General features: G+C 37.7%; 4 protein-coding genes and 1 pseudogene across 4 annotated transcripts; 3 read left to right on the top strand and 2 right to left on the bottom strand.

Moving 5' to 3' along the window:
• The first annotated feature begins 232 nt into the window (after nt 1–232).
• Nucleotides 233–4,737, top strand: LOC106416655 (AP2-like ethylene-responsive transcription factor AIL6). The gene is made up of 8 exons (XM_048746802.1): nt 233–1,061; nt 1,155–1,830; nt 2,012–2,094; nt 3,418–3,426; nt 3,524–3,612; nt 3,682–3,755; nt 3,829–3,956; nt 4,048–4,737. Exons 1-8 carry the CDS (start codon nt 923–925, stop codon nt 4,551–4,553), a joined length of 1,704 nt encoding a protein of 567 aa, XP_048602759.1. The 5' UTR covers nt 233–922; the 3' UTR covers nt 4,554–4,737.
• Nucleotides 4,714–7,063, bottom strand: LOC106383209 (receptor-like cytosolic serine/threonine-protein kinase RBK1). Its single transcript, XM_013823338.3, has 6 exons — nt 6,331–7,063; nt 5,989–6,246; nt 5,756–5,910; nt 5,456–5,674; nt 5,190–5,339; nt 4,714–5,101 (listed from the first exon to the last, which is right to left on the bottom strand). Exons 1-6 carry the CDS (start codon nt 6,845–6,847, stop codon nt 4,943–4,945), a joined length of 1,458 nt encoding a protein of 485 aa, XP_013678792.1. The 5' UTR covers nt 6,848–7,063; the 3' UTR covers nt 4,714–4,942.
• A 1,596-nt stretch (nt 7,064–8,659) lies between these two features.
• On the bottom strand, nt 8,660–10,752 carry LOC106443071 (annotated as a pseudogene).
• A 1,159-nt stretch (nt 10,753–11,911) lies between these two features.
• On the top strand, nt 11,912–15,733 carry LOC106383216 (probable cytosolic oligopeptidase A). Its single transcript, XM_013823345.3, has 17 exons — nt 11,912–12,123; nt 12,228–12,395; nt 12,627–12,750; nt 12,837–12,913; nt 12,998–13,141; nt 13,222–13,452; nt 13,543–13,633; nt 13,717–13,838; nt 13,922–14,029; nt 14,108–14,353; nt 14,419–14,564; nt 14,660–14,777; nt 14,852–15,011; nt 15,087–15,118; nt 15,208–15,273; nt 15,365–15,436; nt 15,539–15,733. The coding sequence occupies exons 1-17, from the start codon at nt 12,004–12,006 to the stop codon at nt 15,617–15,619; spliced, it is 2,106 nt and encodes a 701-aa protein (XP_013678799.1). The 5' UTR covers nt 11,912–12,003; the 3' UTR covers nt 15,620–15,733.
• Nucleotides 15,734–19,088: 3,355 nt separating this feature from the next.
• On the top strand, nt 19,089–20,561 carry LOC106417941. Its single transcript, XM_048746801.1, has 2 exons — nt 19,089–19,358; nt 19,939–20,561. Exons 1-2 carry the CDS (start codon nt 19,191–19,193, stop codon nt 20,503–20,505), a joined length of 735 nt encoding a protein of 244 aa, XP_048602758.1. The 5' UTR covers nt 19,089–19,190; the 3' UTR covers nt 20,506–20,561.
• The last annotated feature ends 911 nt before the right edge of the window (nt 20,562–21,472 follow it).

The raw sequence follows: 21,472 nt of genomic DNA, 5'->3' as shown, positions 1-21,472 counted from the left end.
TAACATTTTTCTTTTTCCTGCCGACCAAAGAAAACGTTTTTTTCTTTTTTTTTTCTGTTGGTTATATAGTTATGTGTTTACCGTGTGAAATGTACTAGGGTACAATGAAAGTATAAACCCTACGCATAAATGACAGAAAGTTTTAAGACTTGTGAAAATGAATGAATGTCCAAACAAAATTTTATGTGCAACTGTTTATAACAAAACGAATTAATCAAATCACAAGAGAAGAGAGTTTTTCACATTTTTAACAATCGGACAAAAAAATATTTAAAACGAACAAAAAGTTAAAGCTAAAATTGATAGGTAGAGAGAGTATCTCACTCTAAAATCCCCTCCGGCATTACGCCGGGCGACACAGAAGAAACCGCTCTCTCTCTCTCTCTCTCTCTCTCTCTCTCTCTCTCTCTCTCTCTCTCTCTCTCTCTCTAGTTACATGCACATTCTCTCTCTCTACTGCAAATGTATTATTATTAGTAGTATTTTTTGATTAAAGAAAACAATTTTCTTTCTTTTCATTTCTTTATAAGTATACGTCTGAAACGTTCCTTAAAGAGCTTCTGCTTCCCATCTTCTTTTCTTCTCTTCATTTAAAACCTCAGACAAGTGTTTACATGCATTTGCTCTCTTGATTGATCTACTTTAAAAGACATGCAATAGATAGATAGATCTTGTCATAAACAATAACCTCGTGATTATCGTTTCATAGTGTTCCTCCCCCCTCAAGTTTTTAGTGTAACGCTTGATCTCAAATTAGTATTTTAAAGAAGAAAAAAAAGTTTATTTACTGGGTTTCTTCTTAAATCTTCTTTGTCCTTTTCTGCAGAATCACATTAGAAATTTATAGGCGTGTTCCATTCCCTCTCTCTCTCTTTTTTTTTTTTTTACTTTGGTTATATAAAAAAGAAGAAAGCAAAAGTTGATGGCTCCGATGACGAACTGGTTAACGTTTTCACTGTCACCAATGGACATGTTGAGGTCATCTGATCAGTCTCAGTTCGTTTCCTATGACGCCTCTTCCGCCGCCTCCTCTTCTCCTTATCTCCTCGATAACTTCTATGGTATAACAAAAAAAAAAATAATACTCATGTGTTTGTTGTATAGGTGCAAACCCTAGTTGTGATGTGTTTGATGTGTTGATTTTTAATTATTAGGTTGGACAAATCAAAAGCCTCAAGAGTTTTTCAAAGATGAAGCTCAAATAGCAGCTTCGATGGCAGATTCAACGATCCTAACAACGTTCGTCGACCCACAAACTCATTCTCACAATCACATCCCAAAGCTCGAAGACTTTCTCGGTGAAGTGCGTTACTCCGACAACAGCCAAACCGAAACACAAGACTCTTCTTCCCTCACTCACATCTACGATCCACGTCACCACCAGAACCAAAACCAAACCGGGTTTTACTCCGATCACAACCACGAGTTTAAAACCATGGCCGGTTTTCAAACCGCCTTCTCGACTAACTCCGGTTCGGAAGTTGAAGACTCAGCTTCCATCGGGAGGACTCATCTCGCGGGAGAGTATTTGGGACACGTGGTGGAATCTTCCGGTGGTCCGGAGCTTGGTTTTCACGGTGGAGCTAACAACGGAGGAGCTTTGTCGCTTGGTGTTAACGTTAACAACTCTAATCACAGGACTAGTGATGATCATACTCAGATCACTGAGCATCACTACCGAGGAAATAACAATGGTGAAAGAATCAACAACGAGAAGATGGTTTCTGAGAAGGAGAAGCCTGTTGTGGCTGTGGAGACATCAGATTGTTCTAACAAGAAGATCGCTGATACGTTTGGACAAAGGACTTCCATCTACAGAGGAGTTACAAGGTAAGTTCTAAGTTCGGAATAATCAAAGGACTTGTGTTGTGATTAGGACATTACTTTCTGATTAGTCAAAATGCATCCCTTTATTTTTTTGATAAGTCAAAATACATTTAATAAAGTTCTAAACTACTAATTTTTGTATGCTTATTAAATGAAGTAGTAATGACATTTTTGATTGATGCAGACATAGATGGACTGGAAGATATGAAGCTCATTTATGGGATAATAGCTGTAGAAGAGAAGGTCAGGCCAGGAAAGGACGTCAAGGTATATTTTTCTCTCAATCTATTTGATTTCATCACTATTACAATCTTTCTTGACATCAAGAATTGCAATCCGTGTCGTTATTTTGGTTTTATCATATAATGCCATCTAGGCCTCCTTTCTTGTGAAACATTTTTTTTCGTCAACTGTCCATATGAAACATCAACTTATTCCGAGCAACTCTTGTTAAGTATTTATTTATTTGTTCTAACTTGTTATTCAATGTGGTCTAAGTGGGATTTAAGAAGAGTGAACTATAGGACAAGAGTTTTGTCAAAGAAATTGAATGCAAGATTCAAAAGAAGCTTTACCTTTATCTTTATTTTATTGATCTGTCTATATCTTTATATATGATTGAATACTTTGGGTTTTGAAGGGGAGCCAAAGTTTTTTTTTTTAACTTAGCAATACTTTTGACTCGGTACTAAGGGAAAAAAAGAAAGAGACAAATATAATATATAGTTGTTAGTTGATTTTTTTCATATATTTAGCAGAAGTGTGCCGCCATTTTGTTCCTTTGTCTTTTTTACATTTCAAAATTCTTTCATTTCTACATATGCATACTAAAGCCTAAAGGTACATGAATGGGTCCCCAATGGCATTGCCTATATGATGCAACCTCTGTTTCTTTAATTGACATGTTTATGGACCCACTTTGACCCTCTATTCCCACATTTCTCTTCACCTACATGCATTGTGTTAAAGCATATATGACTTGATGTTTATGTAGGCATGTGATGTGAGACCATTAGACTGTTTCTTCAGTTTTAGCTTCTTAGGTGTGGAAGTGAGAAGTACTTGGCTTTAATTAGAGGTTGATTTTGATTTATATCTAGAATGATGTTGCTTGCAGTGAGTGAAGAAAGGTCAAGAACTACAAAATAAATTGAAATTTCAAGAGTGCATGAGTGTAGGGTTTCTGCTGTCCATAAGGTGTCAGATTGATTTACATGTAGTGTTCACATCAACAAAGCAAAGTCTGAATATTCTCAGTTGCTTTTGCTTTATTTTTAATTTTTGCTTTGGTCTACCAGTACCACCACCACAGGAGTGGGGATTTAGGGTTTACGCACATCCAAAATTTTCATTTTTTTCTCACTTTTGCTTTCTGAGTATTAGACTGGTATCAATCAATAACCATAACAAACTCTTAAACATGCTTCGTTGTTAACTAATTTGCCACTATCTTCTTGCATTACAGAACAAGTGTGTTGTGTGTGCTAGAACAACTTTGGTTATATTTGTTACATCTCCTTTCAGCATTCTGATAATTTTTTTGCCTTTTTGCATGTACCTCTGGATATTGGCTTTTACTTAAATCAACAGTATACTTGGGTAAGAACAATATCTCAAACCAGCCAGTTCTTACAAATGAGCCATTAACAATAATGTACAAGTTTTATTAATATGATTTTTTTTGTGAATGATTCAGGTGGATATGACAAAGAAGATAAGGCAGCTCGAGCTTACGACTTAGCAGCTCTTAAGTACTGGAATGCTACTGCTACCACCAATTTCCCTGTAAGTATTCAATGATTTAGCTTTTATATTGTTGCTCACTCTTTACTAATCAGTTTCCAATGATTGTAGATTACAAACTACTCAAAAGAACTAGAGGAAATGAAGCACATGACCAAACAGGAGTTCATTGCTTCCCTTAGGAGGTAACATCCATAAACAAAGACCATTTTTTTAAAATCAAATGGTTTATATTTATATTTTTCGATATAATTACAGGAAGAGTAGCGGATTCTCGAGAGGAGCTTCGATATACAGAGGTGTGACAAGGCATCATCAACAAGGACGTTGGCAAGCAAGGATCGGTCGTGTAGCCGGGAACAAAGATCTTTACCTAGGAACATTTGGTAAGTAGATAAATAAAACTTTGGTCTGAAAGATAAAATTAATAAAATTATCAAGATGTGGTTAGTTAATGTTTTTATTTGGTGGTTGTAGCAACGGAAGAGGAAGCAGCCGAGGCATACGACATAGCAGCGATCAAGTTCAGGGGAATAAACGCTGTAACCAACTTTGAGATGAACCGTTACGACGTTGAGGCCATCATGAAGAGTGCACTTCCCATTGGTGGTGCAGCAAAACGTCTTAAGCTCTCTTTAGAAGCTGCAGAGCAGAAACCAATCCTCGGCCATCAACATCAACTCCACCATTTCCAGCAGCAACAACAGCTTCAGCATCAGTCCTCTCCCAACCACAGTAGCATTAACTTTGCTCAATCTCAGATGATTCCATGTGGGATCCCTTTTGAAGCAGCTGCTCTCTACCATCATCAACAGCAACAACAGCAGCAGCAGCAGCAACAGAGCTTTTTCCAGCATTTTCCGGCGAATGTTCAAGCTTCTGACTCGACCGGGTCTAATAATAACTCCAACGTTCAAGGTTCAATGGGACTTATGGCGCCGAATCAGGCTGAGTTCTTCCTCTGGCCTAACCAGTCTTACTAGAATCAATCATGTTATGTTTTGTTTTGTTTTTTTTTTAGTTTTAATGGTTTTTAAGGGATAACAACTTCTTTCTAATGTTCAACTTCTTGATTCTAGCTAACCCCATAAGCTGACTAGAAGGATATGAAAATCTCACTTGTACCGTGTTACTCTGTTTCCATTTAATGAAATGTGTTTCTGTTTATGTAGCCATGGTGACTAACAAACAATGGACTTTGTATTAATATAGACAACTCTAATGAAGTTGAGACTAAACAAAGTTCAGTGGAACAACATAGTGACACATGTTGATGATATTTACAGTTTCGTTGGGGAAATAAAAGAAGCAACCAATGGAGAATATAAAATACATTTGTTATCAAGGACTAAGTTGCTTTGGTTGCTTCTACTTACTCCATCAGTAGTTGCCTATGGCGAGTGAGTTCGTTGAGGTATGAGGAGGATGTGTGATCCTGTACATCGCATGCATTCACACTCACCTCAGCTCTTTCACCTGGCTTCTGCTGCAGCTCAGCTGGTCCGTCTTCTCCATGCAACAGCTGCACCAACTGCACAAGAATTCGGATTAAAACACCTATAGTACACAAGCTCAAACAAAGATCAGGTTCGGCTCAAGGTTTGGTTTAGATATCATACCATGGTCATGTCAGGTCGCATTGTGGCTATATGATGTATACACATTGAAGCTGTTAGCATCACTCGTTTCACCTCTGTTGGATCAAACTCGTTTCCTAGCCGAGAATCCACAATGTCCTCGACACTGTTCTTTTCTAGAAAAGGTTTTGCCTGCATCACCAATTTTTTTTTTTTAAGTTTAACAAAGATCTCCAGTTGCACTTTTTAATTTCAGATGCTTTTTTTTTTTTTTAATGAATGTTAAATTTATTCAATATTAATATTACCCATGCAACGATGCTCTGCCTGCTTGCTGTATCAACAGCTCTACGACCGGTTATAATCTCTAGAAGCAGTACACCAAAGGCAAACACATCGATCTTCTCATCAACAATGCCGTGTATGAAGTATTCTGGAGCCATGTACCCGAATGTTCCTTCGATGGGGGATACAACATGATGAGACCAGTTCTCTGGAAGCCATTTTGCAAGTCCAAAATCTGAAATCTGAAACGTATATACATGGTTCTCAAATCCAAACTTAATCATGAACAAATGTTGAGAGATGTTAATGTAATAATCATTTACCTGAGCATCATAGTCTCGGCTGAGCAGTATATTAGAAGCTTTGATGTCACGGTGAATGATCCTTCTAGGGCAATCATTGTGAAGATAACTCAGACCATCAGCTATACCTAAAGCCACTTTATACCTTATTTTCCACTCCAGACACTTCTTTGTTCCTACAAGTGAGACAAGATCTCAAAACCATGTCTGGAAAAAAGATTTGGAAACAAGATTTTCAGAAAGTTTGAGATTACCAAAGAGCATAGTAGCGAGGCTGCCATGGGGAGAGTACTCAAGCACAAAATGCAAACCACGATCAATACTGAAACCGAGAAGCTTAGCTGCGTTTGTGTGGTTTACATGTGCGATGATACCTAGCTCTGAAAGGAAGTCACTCACTCTTTCTTCTTCTTTCTTGTTGTGACTCATCACCTTCTTGATAGCTATTGTCTCTCCGTCAGGCAAAACTCCTTTGTATACCTCTGCATGTCCTCCTTTGCCAATCATGTTCTCTAACAAAGACAAAACAAAACAGCGTTTTCACATTAGACATTCAGATTCTCAATGGAAGAATGTTTTTTTTTGTGTGGCTTTACCAGGATTGAAATCTTCAGTAGCTGCAGCGAGCTCTTCGTAGGTGAAGTTTCGCCAAGAGGGTTTGGCCATGAAGAAGCTATTCTCAGAGGGAGAGAGATTAGGTTGCTTGCGACGCAAGTTTTTACGTGTGAGTTGGTAACTTGCGAGGAAAGGAATCACTGTGAAGCGTCTGATGGACTTCTTCTTGATGGATTCAATCATTTTGGTCCAGTGGAGACTATGTGAGGAAGAAGAAACGTTTTTATTTGGAGTGTTTGAAACTGGAGACGACGATGTTGATGATGATTTGTCGTCAGAGGAGCAAGAGCTGCAACTACTGTAAGAACTGCTGTTATTATTGTCTGTATCTGAAGCCATAGCTGTGATTCCGAGTACACCTCTTGGCGATGATGATGAGGATGATGATGAATCCTCGAGGCCTAAGTCGTTCCTGTGAAGCTCTATCTCTTCTTGATGCTCTTTGCTTTCTCTATTTTTCTCTGTTTCTGTTACAAGTTTACCTTCTTCAACAGCCATAGCTACAATTGTTTTTTTATTCTTCTGTGATTCTCTCTCAATAAGAGAACAAGCCTTTAAGTCAAGTTAAACTCAGAGTTTCATTAAAAAAAATTCCCAAAAAATAAGAAAGAACACAACAGGAGAAAAATATAATGTAGAAGCTTTTTTTTTTTTTGATGAAGAGAGAATAGTTATTATTGGAAGAATGAGAAAGATAGAAGAAGAGTCAGCTTTGGTGAGTAGTGGAGAAGATGGATAAGAATCTCTCTGTTATATTTATACAACTCCACCTAGGCATTTCTACACTTTTAGTATTACTCTTTATCTTCTTCTTGCAACTGCAAGTCAAGTTTTGTTTTATCTTTAAATCTTTCTCGTGTCGAAATTTATTGATTTAACAATTTTTTGGGAGATGAATGGATTAGAGATTGGTGCCGTAACCAACGCCTTTTAACATCAACGGACTCGACGGTTGAAATATCTGTGGAGCTGGTTGTGGCCATTTTAGTCAACAAAATAATAAAAGAGAGATACATCACCTTTGCTTGTAATTAGTTCAGATTGTATTTGACTCAAATTATATTCTCCGCCATATAGCTAATTTGTGCTAGAGAAATAAATAGTCCATGTGAAATATTTAGTTTTTTTTTTTATCAAACCTATGTATATTGTTTTTCTATAAAAGTTGAACAAGATCGAAAGTGTCGGTAACATTCGGTTAAATGGTCTAGGATTTGTGTGACGGCTTGACGTTTTTGCTGTAGTGTGGACCTACTGGTTTATTGGTTTTAAATGACGGAAAAATAGAAGTTGGGAGTTCAGATACAAAGACATTGTAGGAGTTGACAAATCTTGGTTTTAAAATGACAAATGGTGAGTGTGCTGTCGGATCCTTCTTCTTTATTTTTGATTCAATTTTCAATGGCGCCATAAAAGAGAGGAAACATATGGCAGACAAATTTGACTACAAGTTAAAGCCATCGATGAACAATGCATGCTGATTTATTTATTTACAAATACTGTCACTATCTGGCCACAATACAAAGAGCATGATTAAGCTTCTATTATATAATCCCTGTTATTAATATGATTTATAAACGATACAAGCACTATCAATTAGTAATGAAACTAATGGTGGCTTAGGTGCTTTGGTTTACAAAATATTATCATTTTCTCTCAACGTAGCCACCACCCACCACACACCACTGTCATGCGTGACAATGAGTGAGACCCACCTCAAACTTGTACCAGTAACACTGCCAATAATAAACACTAGTTAAGATGATTTCTTGATAGACAGTATCAGGTATTTGATATACTATAAAAGTAGAATTTATGGTTTATCACCTAAGGCATTAAAATCAACCAACTTTCCATGAGACAACCAAGTGAAACTATTTGACTTTACTTTGAATCCTAGTTTTAGTAGGAATGGGTTCATGGTGTTGGTTGGTGAACTAAACAACCAGTTAATACCACAACCATTTATATTCCTTTTTGTAACAAATAATATAACTCTTTCAAAACCTAAATCAAATGGCCACCAAACTCACCATGTTAGAAGTTCAGCTTGAGAAGTGGGTTAAATCGGTTTTCTCTATTATATGCAGAAGGCCGTAGGTTCGACCCCTACCTGGCGCGCTGTAATGTTTTATTTTATGATTATTTTCCTCAATTTTACAAAATCCCAATCCAACGAGACGAGTTATGAAGGACCCAAAATTTTGTTTTGAAACAAATTATCCTGATCCAGATATGTGTCCACACACACACACAAGCCAACACTCTTGAGAATTGTCATTAATGGATTCATTTGAAGATGGAAACAGTAAATAGCTACCTTCTGTGGCAAGCAAGAGTAACACTGTAACAGAAACAAGAAATATCAATTACACAGAGAAGCACAAGAATATATAACACAGCAACAGAGATCCTGCTCAACGACCAAGTTGAGCACTTGAAAACGTTGCTGTCCCAGCTCCTCCAGAGCTAACCGAGGTCGCAGTACTCGAAGACGACACATGATAACTAGCAACAGGCATTTTGGTCGGAAGATGAGGCAACGGCGCTTCGAGACTCAAAACCTGAATCGCTTGTTTTATCGAAGGCCTCGAGTTCCTATCAGGATGAGCACACCACAACCCCACAACCATAAGGCACTCCGCTTGCTTCTCATCAAAACCATCACCCCCAAGTTTCTCATCAACACCTTTGATCAATTCACCTTTCCCATACAAACCCCACACTCTCTCCACAAGGCTAGCCTCAGGCTCCACTCTCCCTTGCCTCGGATCAACAGACTTTCTCCCCGTAACAATCTCCAACGTAACAACCCCAAAGCTATAAACATCAGACTCTTTACTCGCCCTTCCCGTGCTAATATACTCAGGAGCCATGTAACCAAAGGTCCCCGCTAGCCCCGTAGTCTGTGGCCCCACCTCGTGGTCCATCAACCTAGCCAACCCGAAATCACCAAGCTTGGCGTTGAAGCTAGAGTCCAGCATCACGTTACTCGCTTTAATATCTCTATGCACAACGCACTGCTCCCACTCCTCGTGGAGATAGAGCAGCGCGGAGGCTATACCGAGAGTCACCTTGCACCTCACACCCCAAGCGAGATGATGAGGCTTTTTACCAAACAGATGAGCGTCTAAGCTACCGTGTGGCATGAACTCGTATACCATAAGAAATTCATCTTTTTCGTGACACCAGCCGACGAGCTGCACTAGGTTCCTATGCCTCAAGCTGCTGATTACTTTTACTTCCGTTATGAACTCTCTCTTCCCCTGCGTAGACCCTCCAGTAAACTTCTTGATGGCGACCATCATGTCTAACCCGGTTAAGTAGCCTTTGTACACGGCTCCAAATCCTCCTTCCCCTAGCTTCCTATCGACCGAGAAGTTGTTGGCAGCCGACGCAAGTTCCTTGTAAGAAAACTTCCTCGGTCCTGCTCCTCTTTCGAGATCCTCGTTGATCGACGTCAAGTTCTCCTTCTCCTCCTCTGCCTTCTCCCTCCGATGTTTCCGTCACAAGAAAAAGGTTATTAGCAAGACAATGAAGAACGTTACTAAAACAAACCCGGACACCGAAACGCCGATGATCATCCCTTTTTTCTTGTCTTCTTGGCTTTTCTTGATATCTCGTAGCTCCAGGTCCGAACTGTACTCCCACGTCAGAAGCCTGTTTCCTTCCGTGACGCTCCCAGACGTCGCGGAGAAGCCAACAGTGACTTCTGACGGCAGGACTTTCGAGAGATCGATGATGTAAGAAAGACTCGAATTCTCATTACGGTTGGATGTTAAGTCGTAGGTCCAGGATACGCTCAGGTTTCTTCTAACGGAATCGTAGAAGATCCGCACACGGCCAATATCTTGGCTGTGTGCGGACGCGTTCCAAGAAGTGACGCTAGAAGAAACTAGAGAGTTGTTGTTGATTCCCACATGCGAAGCCATGTCGAGAGGATCCCAGTTGGGATTAGTAAAGGTATCGAACTCGACGTGAACTAGCGGGAAAGAGGAAGAGAGGACGTCTGTTTCGTTGAACAGACCCAAGAAGCCACCAGCTGAGTTGGGAGGCATTTGGATCTCAGCTGGAGCTAGGAAGAAAGCGAAGCCGTGACCGTAGTTACCGTACTTAACGCCACGTGTATCGATCCTGAAGGAGAAACGGGTGGTGAAAATCCGAAGGGTTGCCGGTTTGTGGATCCCATAGAGGAATTTTTTTGCCGTAAGTAACCCAACCGGAACGGCTTGTGTAGTCAATGTTGGTAAGCTCGACGGCTCCGTTTGCTCTTGCGTCTCCTTGGTATGCTACTTCAGGACTATTTGACGTGAAACGAGTTATGTTGAAGTGAACTGAACAGACATAAGGGAGAAGCAAAACAAATGAAAAGAAGAGGATTGAGTTGCCCATTTTGCAGGGAGAGACCAAGATGGTTATCAGAAGAGACCAAGATGGTGGAATTGTCATGTATACTTTCACAGCAAGTCAACGACTTAACCATGATTAGAAGAATGATCACCAGAATAGTTGACCATAAGAGTAAATAAATCAAATCCATATTGAAAATTTTACTATAATATTGGTAATGAGTATGACATGAAATATTTAAAAATGTGGAAGACATGTTTAGTGCTCATCCTAAAGCTCAAGATAATCACAAGTATATCAAAGAGATAATCACAAGCCTTACAGATGAAACTTATTAAAAATTTAAATTTTCCAGCAGAACACAACGCAGAAGTGAACAATTAACGTTGACCAATTCCACATAACTAGCTTATGCACTATCACCAACAACACAGGTGGTTCATCTGGAAACTTAAGAACATGTCAATGTACAGTAAGTAAGAACCTTGGCCTGCAAGGCTGCAACATTTTTAAAAGTACCTAAAAGAGAAAATACATAGAAAAGATAAAAAGTCCAACACCTTTTTGATAAAATGAAACAAAACCATATGGATATGAAGAAACAAATGGACTGAGGAACGACTTCCACCAAGCCAAGGACAAATCAATGATTAGAAAAATAAGCTCATCCGAAGGAGCCAGCTCAGCCTCAGCTAAAACTATTTAGCATCAACCTTAAAATCATGCATATTTTTCTTTTGTTTCGTCAACCTTTGAAACAAGTCGTTCTGTTATCATGTGTAAGGAATTTGATAAACAATTCTAATAAGAAAGCAAAAACAATTGACGTCAAGAATAAACAAAATGATATTAAAAACTCAAATATTTAAAGCTACATGCAAGAACAAACCCACATGACAAACAACGTTATCTTCGAAAGAGATAGAGAAAAAACCTGTTCTTTTCTAAGTAGAAACTACTTCAGATTATAGCCATGGATCATGCAATTCAGAATAACAATAGACTTTCTACGACTTAGCACGAAAATAAAATAAAAAATCATTTCGTCGAACAGTTGGCGTGCACGTCCTAAAACCAACCACCTCTCCCAAGACCGGTTTCTAAATTAGACTATAGTTAATGGGCCTCGTTTCTAAATACTAACAATCTCGGCCCATTCCTAACGCAAACACAAGTTTCGTTATTTTCATTTTAATCCCCCAACTTTCCTTAAATCAAACACTTACCCCAGCAGCTTCTACTTCCTTCACTTTCTCTCCGTCTCCCTCCCAGATCCAACCTGCACTGCCTCCAACTCTCCTTCAATGGCTTCTGAAGATTCTCTCTCCTCGAACCCTCTCCTACAGAACTTTAACTTCCCTCCGTTCGACGTCGTCGATGCTCGCCACGTCAGACCAGGGATACGTGCTCTCTTGCACCAGCTCGTACGATTCTCCTTCTTATCCGTATTGAATATTTAGAGTTGTTTGTATTGTTTCTGTGATTTGATCACACGTAACTGTTATTGACCTGATTGATATGTGAACAGGAAGCTGAGTTGGAGCAGTTAGAGAAAACAGTAGAGCCTTCGTGGCCGAAACTAGTGGAGCCGTTAGAGAAGATTGTTGATCGGTTATCAGTTGTTTGGGGAATCATCAATCACCTTAAGGCTGTCAAGGACACTCCTGAGCTTCGTGCTGCCATTGAAGAAGTTCAGGTTGTGCATTATAATTGTCTTCTTCTGTTAATGAATCACGAGTGGTTTGATTCAGTTTATGTGCTTTTGGTGTGAAGCTCTTACTAGTTGATGTCTACATGTTGTTTGCTAGAGTGTATAATATTTCTTTTTAGTAGATTATGTGAGATTCAGACAAAGAGTTGTTCTGAGTTTGTGTTTGGTTTGTTCAGTGAATTAAGATTCGTTTTCTAACCTTACTTTTGTCTACAGCCAGAGAAGGTGAAGTTCCAGCTCAGGTTGGGGCAGAGCAAACCTATTTACAGTGCCTTCAAGTCTATCCGAGAATCCTCTGACTGGAACACACTGAGTGAAGCTCGTCAACGGCTAGTAGAAGGCAAGTAACTGTCACTGGAGCATAACAAAGAACTTTTTTTTTTTGTTTAGAGATATGTGCTAACTGTGGTGTCCGTGTATTTTCAGCACAAATAAAGGAGGCGGTTCTCAGTGGTATCGCTCTTGACGATGACAAGAGAGAAGAGTTTAACAAAATTGAACAGGTCTGTCTAAAACTCCTAACGAATAAATGTCAGCTTGTATAGTGTAATTAGAATATCATATGCTTACATGACTTTCCACTATAGGAACTTGAAAAACTTTCACATAAGTTCTCTGAGAATGTTTTAGACGCTACAAAGAAGTTCGAAAAGCTGATAACAGACAAGAAAGAGATCGAGGGGTTACCACCATCTGCACTTGGACTATTCGCACAAGCAGCTGTTTCCAAGGTATGAACAATATCCCAAAGTTGCATGTCGTTTTACATTGGTTTCTTCAGTTGCTGATACCTTTTGATATATGACACTAGGGAAATGAAAATGCAACTGCTGACACTGGACCTTGGCTCATTACACTGGATGCTCCTAGCTATCTTCCCGTCATGCAACACGCCAAGAACCGTGCTCTGCGCGAGGAAGTCTATCGTGCTTATTTGTCTCGTGCCTCTTCGGGTGATTTAGATAATACTGCAATTATCGATCAAATCTTGAAGCTCCGGTTGGAAAAGGCTAAGCTTCTTGGTTACAGCAATTACGCTGAGGTACAGTCATCTCACTAAGTCAAACTCACTAAGTCAAGCTAACTCGCCTTTGCTCGTGGGATTAAATTTAATGTGGCTCTCCTTCTCTAGGTAAGCATGGCCACGAAAATGGCTACGGTAGAGAAAGCAGATGAGCTGTTAGAAAAGCTTCGCAGTGCTTCTTGGGCTCCAGCTGTACAAGGTAACCTCTTACTTAAGATTTTCGTTAAAATCAACAACTAGTTCCTTAAACCTAATTACACTTTTCATGCGATATGGACATAGATATAGAAGACCTTAAGAGTTTTGCAAAGAACCAAGGTGCTGCAGAAGCTGACAGTTTGACTCACTGGGACGTCACTTTCTGGAGTGAGAGACTCCGTGAATCGAAATACGATATTAATGAGGTTCTTATCCTTATTCTTAAACTATATTGTTTTGAAAGTTGAAACTGTTGACGTTTATCAGTCACTGCTTGTATCTTTTGTAGGAAGAACTGCGGCCCTACTTCTCACTGCCAAAAGTTATGGACGGGCTTTTCCGTCTAGCTAAGACACTATTTGGAGTTGATGTTGTGCCCGCTGATGGTGTTGCTCCGGTAAAATCTGGAGCCTCTTCTCCCTATATTCAGCGTCTTATTATCTATGTTAACCTGTTATATCTAATTGCCTTGAAGGTCTGGAACAGCGACGTTAGGTTCTACTGCGTCAAAGATTCTTCTGGAAATCCAACTGCTTATTTCTACTTTGATCCATACTCTCGTCCTTCTGAAAAGAGAGGCGGCGCTTGGATGGATGAAGTTTTTTCCCGTAGCCGAGTCATGGCCCAAAAAGGTTCCTCCGTTAGACTGCCTGTTGCGCAGATGGTCTGCAACCAAACTCCACCGGTTGGTGACAAGCCAAGCCTTATGACATTCCGTGAGGTAAAGAAAAAATCTTATAGATATTTTTTTTAAACGAGTCGTGATAATATCATTTTGATTTACAGGTAGAGACTGTGTTCCATGAGTTTGGCCATGCTCTTCAGCATATGCTTACCAAAGAGGATGAGGGGCTAGTGTCTGGTATCCGAAATATCGAGTGGGATGCAGTTGAGTTACCTTCACAGTTTATGGAGAACTGGTGCTACCACAGGTACTTGGGTTCAACTGCCATGTCATGTCTGATTTTGATTTACAAATATTTATATTAGTGCATTTGTATTGAACATTATGTGAATGTGGTTTCAGGGATACCTTAATGAGCATTGCTAAGCATTATCAAACAGGAGAAACTCTTCCCGAGGATGTATACAAGAAGCTCCTGGCTGCAAGAACATTCCGTGCAGGATCTCTTAGTCTTCGTCAGGTTAGTACATAATAGTCAAACTGCTGATCTGTAGGAATTACATTTCAGTAAATGTTGCTCTTGTTTTGTTCCAGTTGAAGTTCGCTACTGTGGATCTGGAGCTGCACACAAAGTATGTGCCTGGTGGGACGGAGTCTATTTACGATGTTGATCAAAGGGTATCCATAAAGACACAAGTGATCCCTCCACTTCCTGAGGATAGATTCCTCTGTAGCTTCAGCCATATATTTGCCGGTAAGCCCTGTAAAATAACCCTTTGACAGCATTCTGTAGTTTCTTTCACTCACTCAAGTTTTCATACTTTGCCAGGCGGTTATGCAGCTGGATATTACAGTTACAAGGTAATAGATATTCTCTTGTTTCTATTTAACTCACTAGTGACTAATGATAAAATCAAATTTCTAAATACACTTTCGTGGGAAATGTGCAGTGGGCGGAGGTTTTGTCTGCGGATGCGTTTTCAGCCTTTGAAGATGCTGGATTGGATGACATCAAGGTATGTATATACTATAGCAAAAACATATAGTATGAACCTTTCAATCAGGTTTCCATATTTGTGAACATCTCTTTTTGTTGCAAAAACACAGGCTGTTAAAGAAACAGGGCAGAGATTCAGAAACACTATACTTGCTCTTGGAGGAGGGAAAGCGCCTCTACAAGTAAAAACACTCCTCATTGCTTTTAGGTTCAACATAGATACAAAAGTCAGTTTGCTGAGCTTAGAATGATCATTTTTGTGGTGCCTTTGCTATTTTGAGCAGGTGTTTGTGGCGTTCAGAGGACGAGAGCCTTCCCCAGAGCCTCTCCTCAGACACAACGGACTCTTGGCTGCTTCTGCTTAAAACTCATATTTCATCTTGTCTCTCACTTGACGTTTATTCGGAAGAGAGTGATCTCGTACCTTGGTTTTTAGGATTTATCAATTTCATCCAATAAAATCAAACTTTTTACATGCTTCTGCACTGACCATGTTCTTACCAACCAAAATCCAGAGATGTGAGATTGTAACAAATGAGAGCATATGTTTATTTGCCTGAACATGAACAAAGAGAGAAATAGGAACAAACCCACTTCATCTTTACTAGGTCACTCAACCTCTGGCCATCCTGTATTCCTGTCAGCAATGCTCTAGAAGAACTAAAGAACCTTAATTTGAAAGTGAGAAAAGATAAATACTAACACTACTTTCTCAGCCTATGAATCTAAAAACTACCCTTTACATTTTTCTCTCCATCTACTGTTTCCTAACAGTCAAAATCTCTTTTCTTTTGCCTTTTCCATTTTTTTTCCTTTATACCGAACTTCCTCCTCCCAAGATCATCCTGAAGTTGTTTACATGTTTTGTAATTGGATTTAGTTTGTGCCTTAAATTACAAATTTAATTTAAGGTATGCACACAGCACACTCGCACTTAAATTACAAATTAATTGGGTAGGCTAAAGCACTAGCTAGAGCTTTGTGCGATTAGGTTAGGTTTATTTGTAACGAATTAGGTTAGTTTTTTAATTTATACATTTAAATATGGTCCAAACGTGGACCTCACATTTGTATTTGCTGACGAGAGCTTGTGATATATTATATGTAAGGTGTCTCAGATGAGGTGTTTAATAAGTTTTCCAATCATAATTAAAGTAAGGGATCCCTTAATTAAAGTAATCGTGTAAAAAATTAAAACATGTGAGTGCTTTCCTAATTTCATCGACCTCTAGAGATTTCTTTTCCATAATGTTATTGGTTGATATTGGGTCGCACGCAGCCACCATTAACTTTGTTTTCTTTTCTTCAAATTAAAAGCTAGCTTTGAAACGATTGGTTTAATGCCTTGCATACGAATACTATATTCAAAGTTGCGGGTTTGATTCAAATACCATATAATGCTGTTCTTGTTTGTTTCTCTTTTTTTTTGTGTTCTTCTTAAGGGATAACTAAAAGATTATAGAGGCTATGTATTTATCTTACAAAAATGTAAAACCAAATAACAACAAATTTTAAACATTTGTTTAAGATATCTCAAAATAAGTATGTTCTTATAATATAACCACAAATCAATAATGCCAGAAGAAATATACCTTTGGTATAATTTTAAAAAATTAGAAGTTATCCGGATTCTTAACACTTACTGATTTTACAAAGTGAAGATAAGTGTTGAGTAGCTAGGGCATGAGATCTGTAAAATTAAATCTCTTATAATGTGAACAGAAATTATATCAAATATATCATAAAATTTGAAAGATTCAAGGTGAAAGAATATGACATTATCGTATTTTAGTGAGTATATAGAGTGATACTATAATCAAATGAGAAATGTTATATAACTATACGCTTGAGGCATAGGAAATATTTATATGTTCATAAATAAATAAATTCGCTGGGCGTGTTCAGATTTTATTATTTTAACTTTCAGTTCTTATGAAGAGCTTGTATCTACTGACTAGTGACTATATAGTCTTAAATTAAACAAATGGAAACGTTAAAATTTAATTATGTATATATGGATTGTCTTCGTTTTTGAGCAAAATGTATATGGATTATCTATCTTGTGGGTATATGAGGTTAGAGAGTTGTATAGCTTTAAAAGTGAATGTAAGGTATAGCGTGCGGAATATATACTATATAGCTATATCGGCATCCGATAGATATGTCGACTGAATCACAATCTAATACCCATTTTTAGTCGACATCTAATACCCGTTTATAACGAAAGTTAGGTATAACATGGAATTTAGAAGATAAACAGATTCTATATTCTTTATGTTCATGCGCATGTGATTCTCGTCAGATTTTAATTGCCGTTTAACGGCGCCAAATTATTTACTAGTAATACTTCCATTACTTATCAAGAAGAACCCTCAACAACAATTTCTTATAATAATGTTTTATAATCGTGCATTTTCATAAGACGGTGAGTAAATCAAGCAATTTAATTTTGACTCTCTTTCCGATGGAAACCGGAATATAATAAACCACTGCTTTTCGATCCACTAGCTAGATTGCATGACTAAATTCTGGAGGGAATCGAACTACATAATATTCAAATTTACGGTCTGTTTCTAGTTACATTTCCAACTACGTTGATCAATCATTATTCAAAAAAGTATTAATGATCTAAACCTGAAACTTGATTGGTTTGTCCATATTCTCAAGTTCCATCTCGATCGTGTGTACATGTTCTGGTTAGTTACTCCTAGGAATGTTTATAACTATTACGTGTTTGGTAAGAACATGCAGATATTATATGCAGAAAACGCATACTACTTCATCTCTATTTGTCGAGTCAATAATATTTAATATATGTTATCTACGGCCATTAATTATTGTTTTTAAATGGTGTGAACAAAAGACTAAAATTAGTGGTAGATGAATAAAATAGCATGCGGATAAGAGTTTTAAAATTCGATAAACACGATTTTACTTTAAATACAAGGGACAAATCAACCATTAGTTAATTGTGTCTGACTCATGTTCAAAAAAACTTTACCAGTTAATTACTTTCTGTAAATTATTCATTAGTTTTTGTCCTTTTATTAAAATGTTAGTGCACTCATTCCACAATCAGTAGAGATACTAATGTTTTAAATTAGTTAATTTTTTGTCATTTTATTGAATGTTTCGAGTGCCACGGTGGGAAAGAACTCACAAAAATGAGGAACTTGTTTAAGCGTTATAGTGATATATATATGAGGTTTCCAGATCAAAACCATGTACTCCCCATGTACAATCTGCAGCTAGCAATGAAAAACTAACTATTGATCTTGAGCGATGTACTTTTCAAGATTTGGGATATATTTTGGATTCCAAACATAAAGAAAATGTACTGGGTTGTCTGTGACTGTAGAAGATTTGACGTGGTGATAAGTTAGGTTATCGTGTAACATGTGTACATAGCATCGAATACAAATGTTATATTCTGTTATGATGCTTGTGAGTTGTGACATGGTCCATTTAATCTGTGTTTTGTCTCCTATATATACATATATATGCATACACGGGACAGCATAATATAAAGGTACGAAAGACAAAATTCATAAAGGAGGTTCAAAAGGGAGACAAGTGGTTACGAACCTTAAAAGCATGGCCAGAAGTTTAGTAACTAAAAAGATATGGGTCGAAGCATAAATTAAATATCAAATTAGCTCACAAAGTAATAAAGAGAGATTTAAAGGGTGGAGAGCATTAACATTTAATTAAGTCAATTAATATGAAAAATAAAAAAACCAAAAGGACACTGTGCCACTAGTAATTTATAAGGGGCAAATTGTGGAATAAATATTTTAATTAACGTCGGATTATCACTATATATATGGATGGAGGGAAGGACCACGAAAGACAAACCGAGATTAGTGTTGAAGAAAACAAAAAAAAAGAGCAAGAAAGAAAGAGAAGATTGTTACATAGAAAAAGAGAGAGAGACAAATGGAGTGGAGAAAATGGTATTTAGATGCAGTTCTTGTTCCATGTGCTCTACTTGTGATGTTTAGTTACCACATCTACTTGTGGTACAAGGTTCGAACCGAACCTTTCTCTACCATCGTCGGCACTAATTCTCGCGCTCGTCGATCTTGGGTTGCCGCCATCATGAAGGTATACTTAATACTAGTGTTCAAAGCCTGTGATGTCGTTGATATTTATATAGTTTTGTCCTTTTTGTCAAAAGTGGATGTATATAGTTAAGTGTGTCACAACTCGCAAGTAATAATCGTTTCATTGGTTTAGGTCAAGTATAAGTTTTGGTGTACACAATTTTTTTATTGTTAACTGCAAATTTTACATGAAGATTGCATACTGAGATTATTACTTAGTGTTAGGATAAATTATATGTTTTTTCAGAATGAAGAAAATATGTTTTAGAAGAAAATATGGTTTTTTTTTTTGAACAAAATAAAGAAAATATGATTCATGCAAATAAATTGATATATATGAGGATAATAGGAAACTAGTTAGGAGTTATAATCCAAACCTATAAGGTCAGATACATAATACATATATATGTATCACATATATGTATGAACTTATAGGTTTGGTTTATAATGCATATCTAGTTTCCTATTACTCATACATATATTTGTATGTGCTTGTATATATATATATATTGTATGTACGCATTTTTTTTAAATATAACTAGTTCTCAAATAGTTAACTGTATATAAATGTGTGTTTTCAGGACAACGAGAAGAAGAACATCTTAGCTGTACAAACACTACGAAACACGATCATGGGAGCGACGCTAATGGCCACAACTTGCATCCTCCTCTGCGCAGGTCTCGCCGCCGTTTTAAGCAGTACTTATAGCATCAAGAAGCCTCTAAACGATGCCGTATTTGGATCCCATGGTGACTTCACAGTCGCACTCAAATACGTAACCATCCTCACTATCTTCCTCTTCGCCTTCTTTTCTCATTCTCTCTCCATTCGCTTCATCAACCAAGTCAACATCCTCATTAACTCTCCTCAAGATCCATCCTCCGATGACTTCGGAAGCTTCGTGACTACTCCCGAGTATGTCTCTGAGCTACTCGAGAAAGCTTTCTTGCTAAACACGGTAGGTAATAGGTTGTTCTACATGGGCTTGCCTTTGATGTTGTGGATATTTGGACCCGTGCTTGTGTTCTTGAGCTCTGCGTTGATGGTTCCTGTTCTATATAATCTGGACTTTGTGTTTTCGTCGGGGAATAAGGAGAAGTGTAAAGTGGATTGTCATGGAGATTCTGATGATCACTGCTCTCCTTGATATTATATATGTTCATGTTGAATATGTATATGATTAATAATAAACTTGTTGATTAATCTAAGTCTTTCAAGTTGGTTGTTGCTAAATCGTTTTTTTGAAAGCGGGTATTCTTGTAACCGGATTTTCTATGACGAAATTTAGTTTAATGATGCGAATACACTCAAGAACATTTTATATCCTAAATTTTGTGTAACATGCAAACGCATTAAGCTTGTGTCCTGATGAACATGTTGTTTATATACATAGTTATATAAATCTTTTACGAAAATGTTTGAATTAAGTCTTTGGGAGTCGTGGCTTCTAATTAAGTGATCAGAGGAGGTTCTTGGGACTCCAAATCGAGTTTTTTTTCTAGAAGTTTGTGATTATAATGTTAAGGTGGTTTGGGTACAAAGGTCTTGAGATGAGAGTAATGGAGATGCATAGGATGAGATATGCATATCTTCAACAACTCGTAGATGAAAGTTGAATGACGAAAATTGATTGCACCGGTTCATTTGTGGAGAAGGGCCAAAGACATAGCCATTTAGAATAAATCTTAAACAATCTATTACAAGAAAAATAACTTAATTTACTTACCACTAATTTTGGAATATTCAGACAAAGATTAATTTTTGGTTAGATCAATTATAACGTAACATATATTAAAACCGGATCTATATATGTTATGCTAGATAAACTTTCAATCTAAGACCAACATGTAATAAATGTATAACCAATTTTTTGTATGTTATTAAAGATATATTCCAACTTTTTATGTAGTATTTTGGACTTTGTTTTTACTAGTGGTAATGTTCAGCGCCTGAACCAATACTTCACCGGTGGTAATGGAATGGACAATGTGGGTGCTACTGAACCATCCAGAGCAGAAATCGAATCCGTTCGATTTTAGTAACTTGGTCGCAGCTTGCCTAAGCACTCATGTTAATGGTTATAGCGCATATATAGGCCCATTCTGGATATAGCG

The sequence above is a fragment of the Brassica napus genome, chromosome C2 (genome assembly GCF_020379485.1).
Source record: "Brassica napus cultivar Da-Ae chromosome C2, Da-Ae, whole genome shotgun sequence".
Classification (NCBI taxonomy): Eukaryota; Viridiplantae; Streptophyta; class Magnoliopsida; order Brassicales; family Brassicaceae; genus Brassica; species Brassica napus.
The sequence above is the reverse complement of the archived record's forward strand: the minus strand, read 5'-3'. Positions and strand labels throughout refer to the sequence as shown.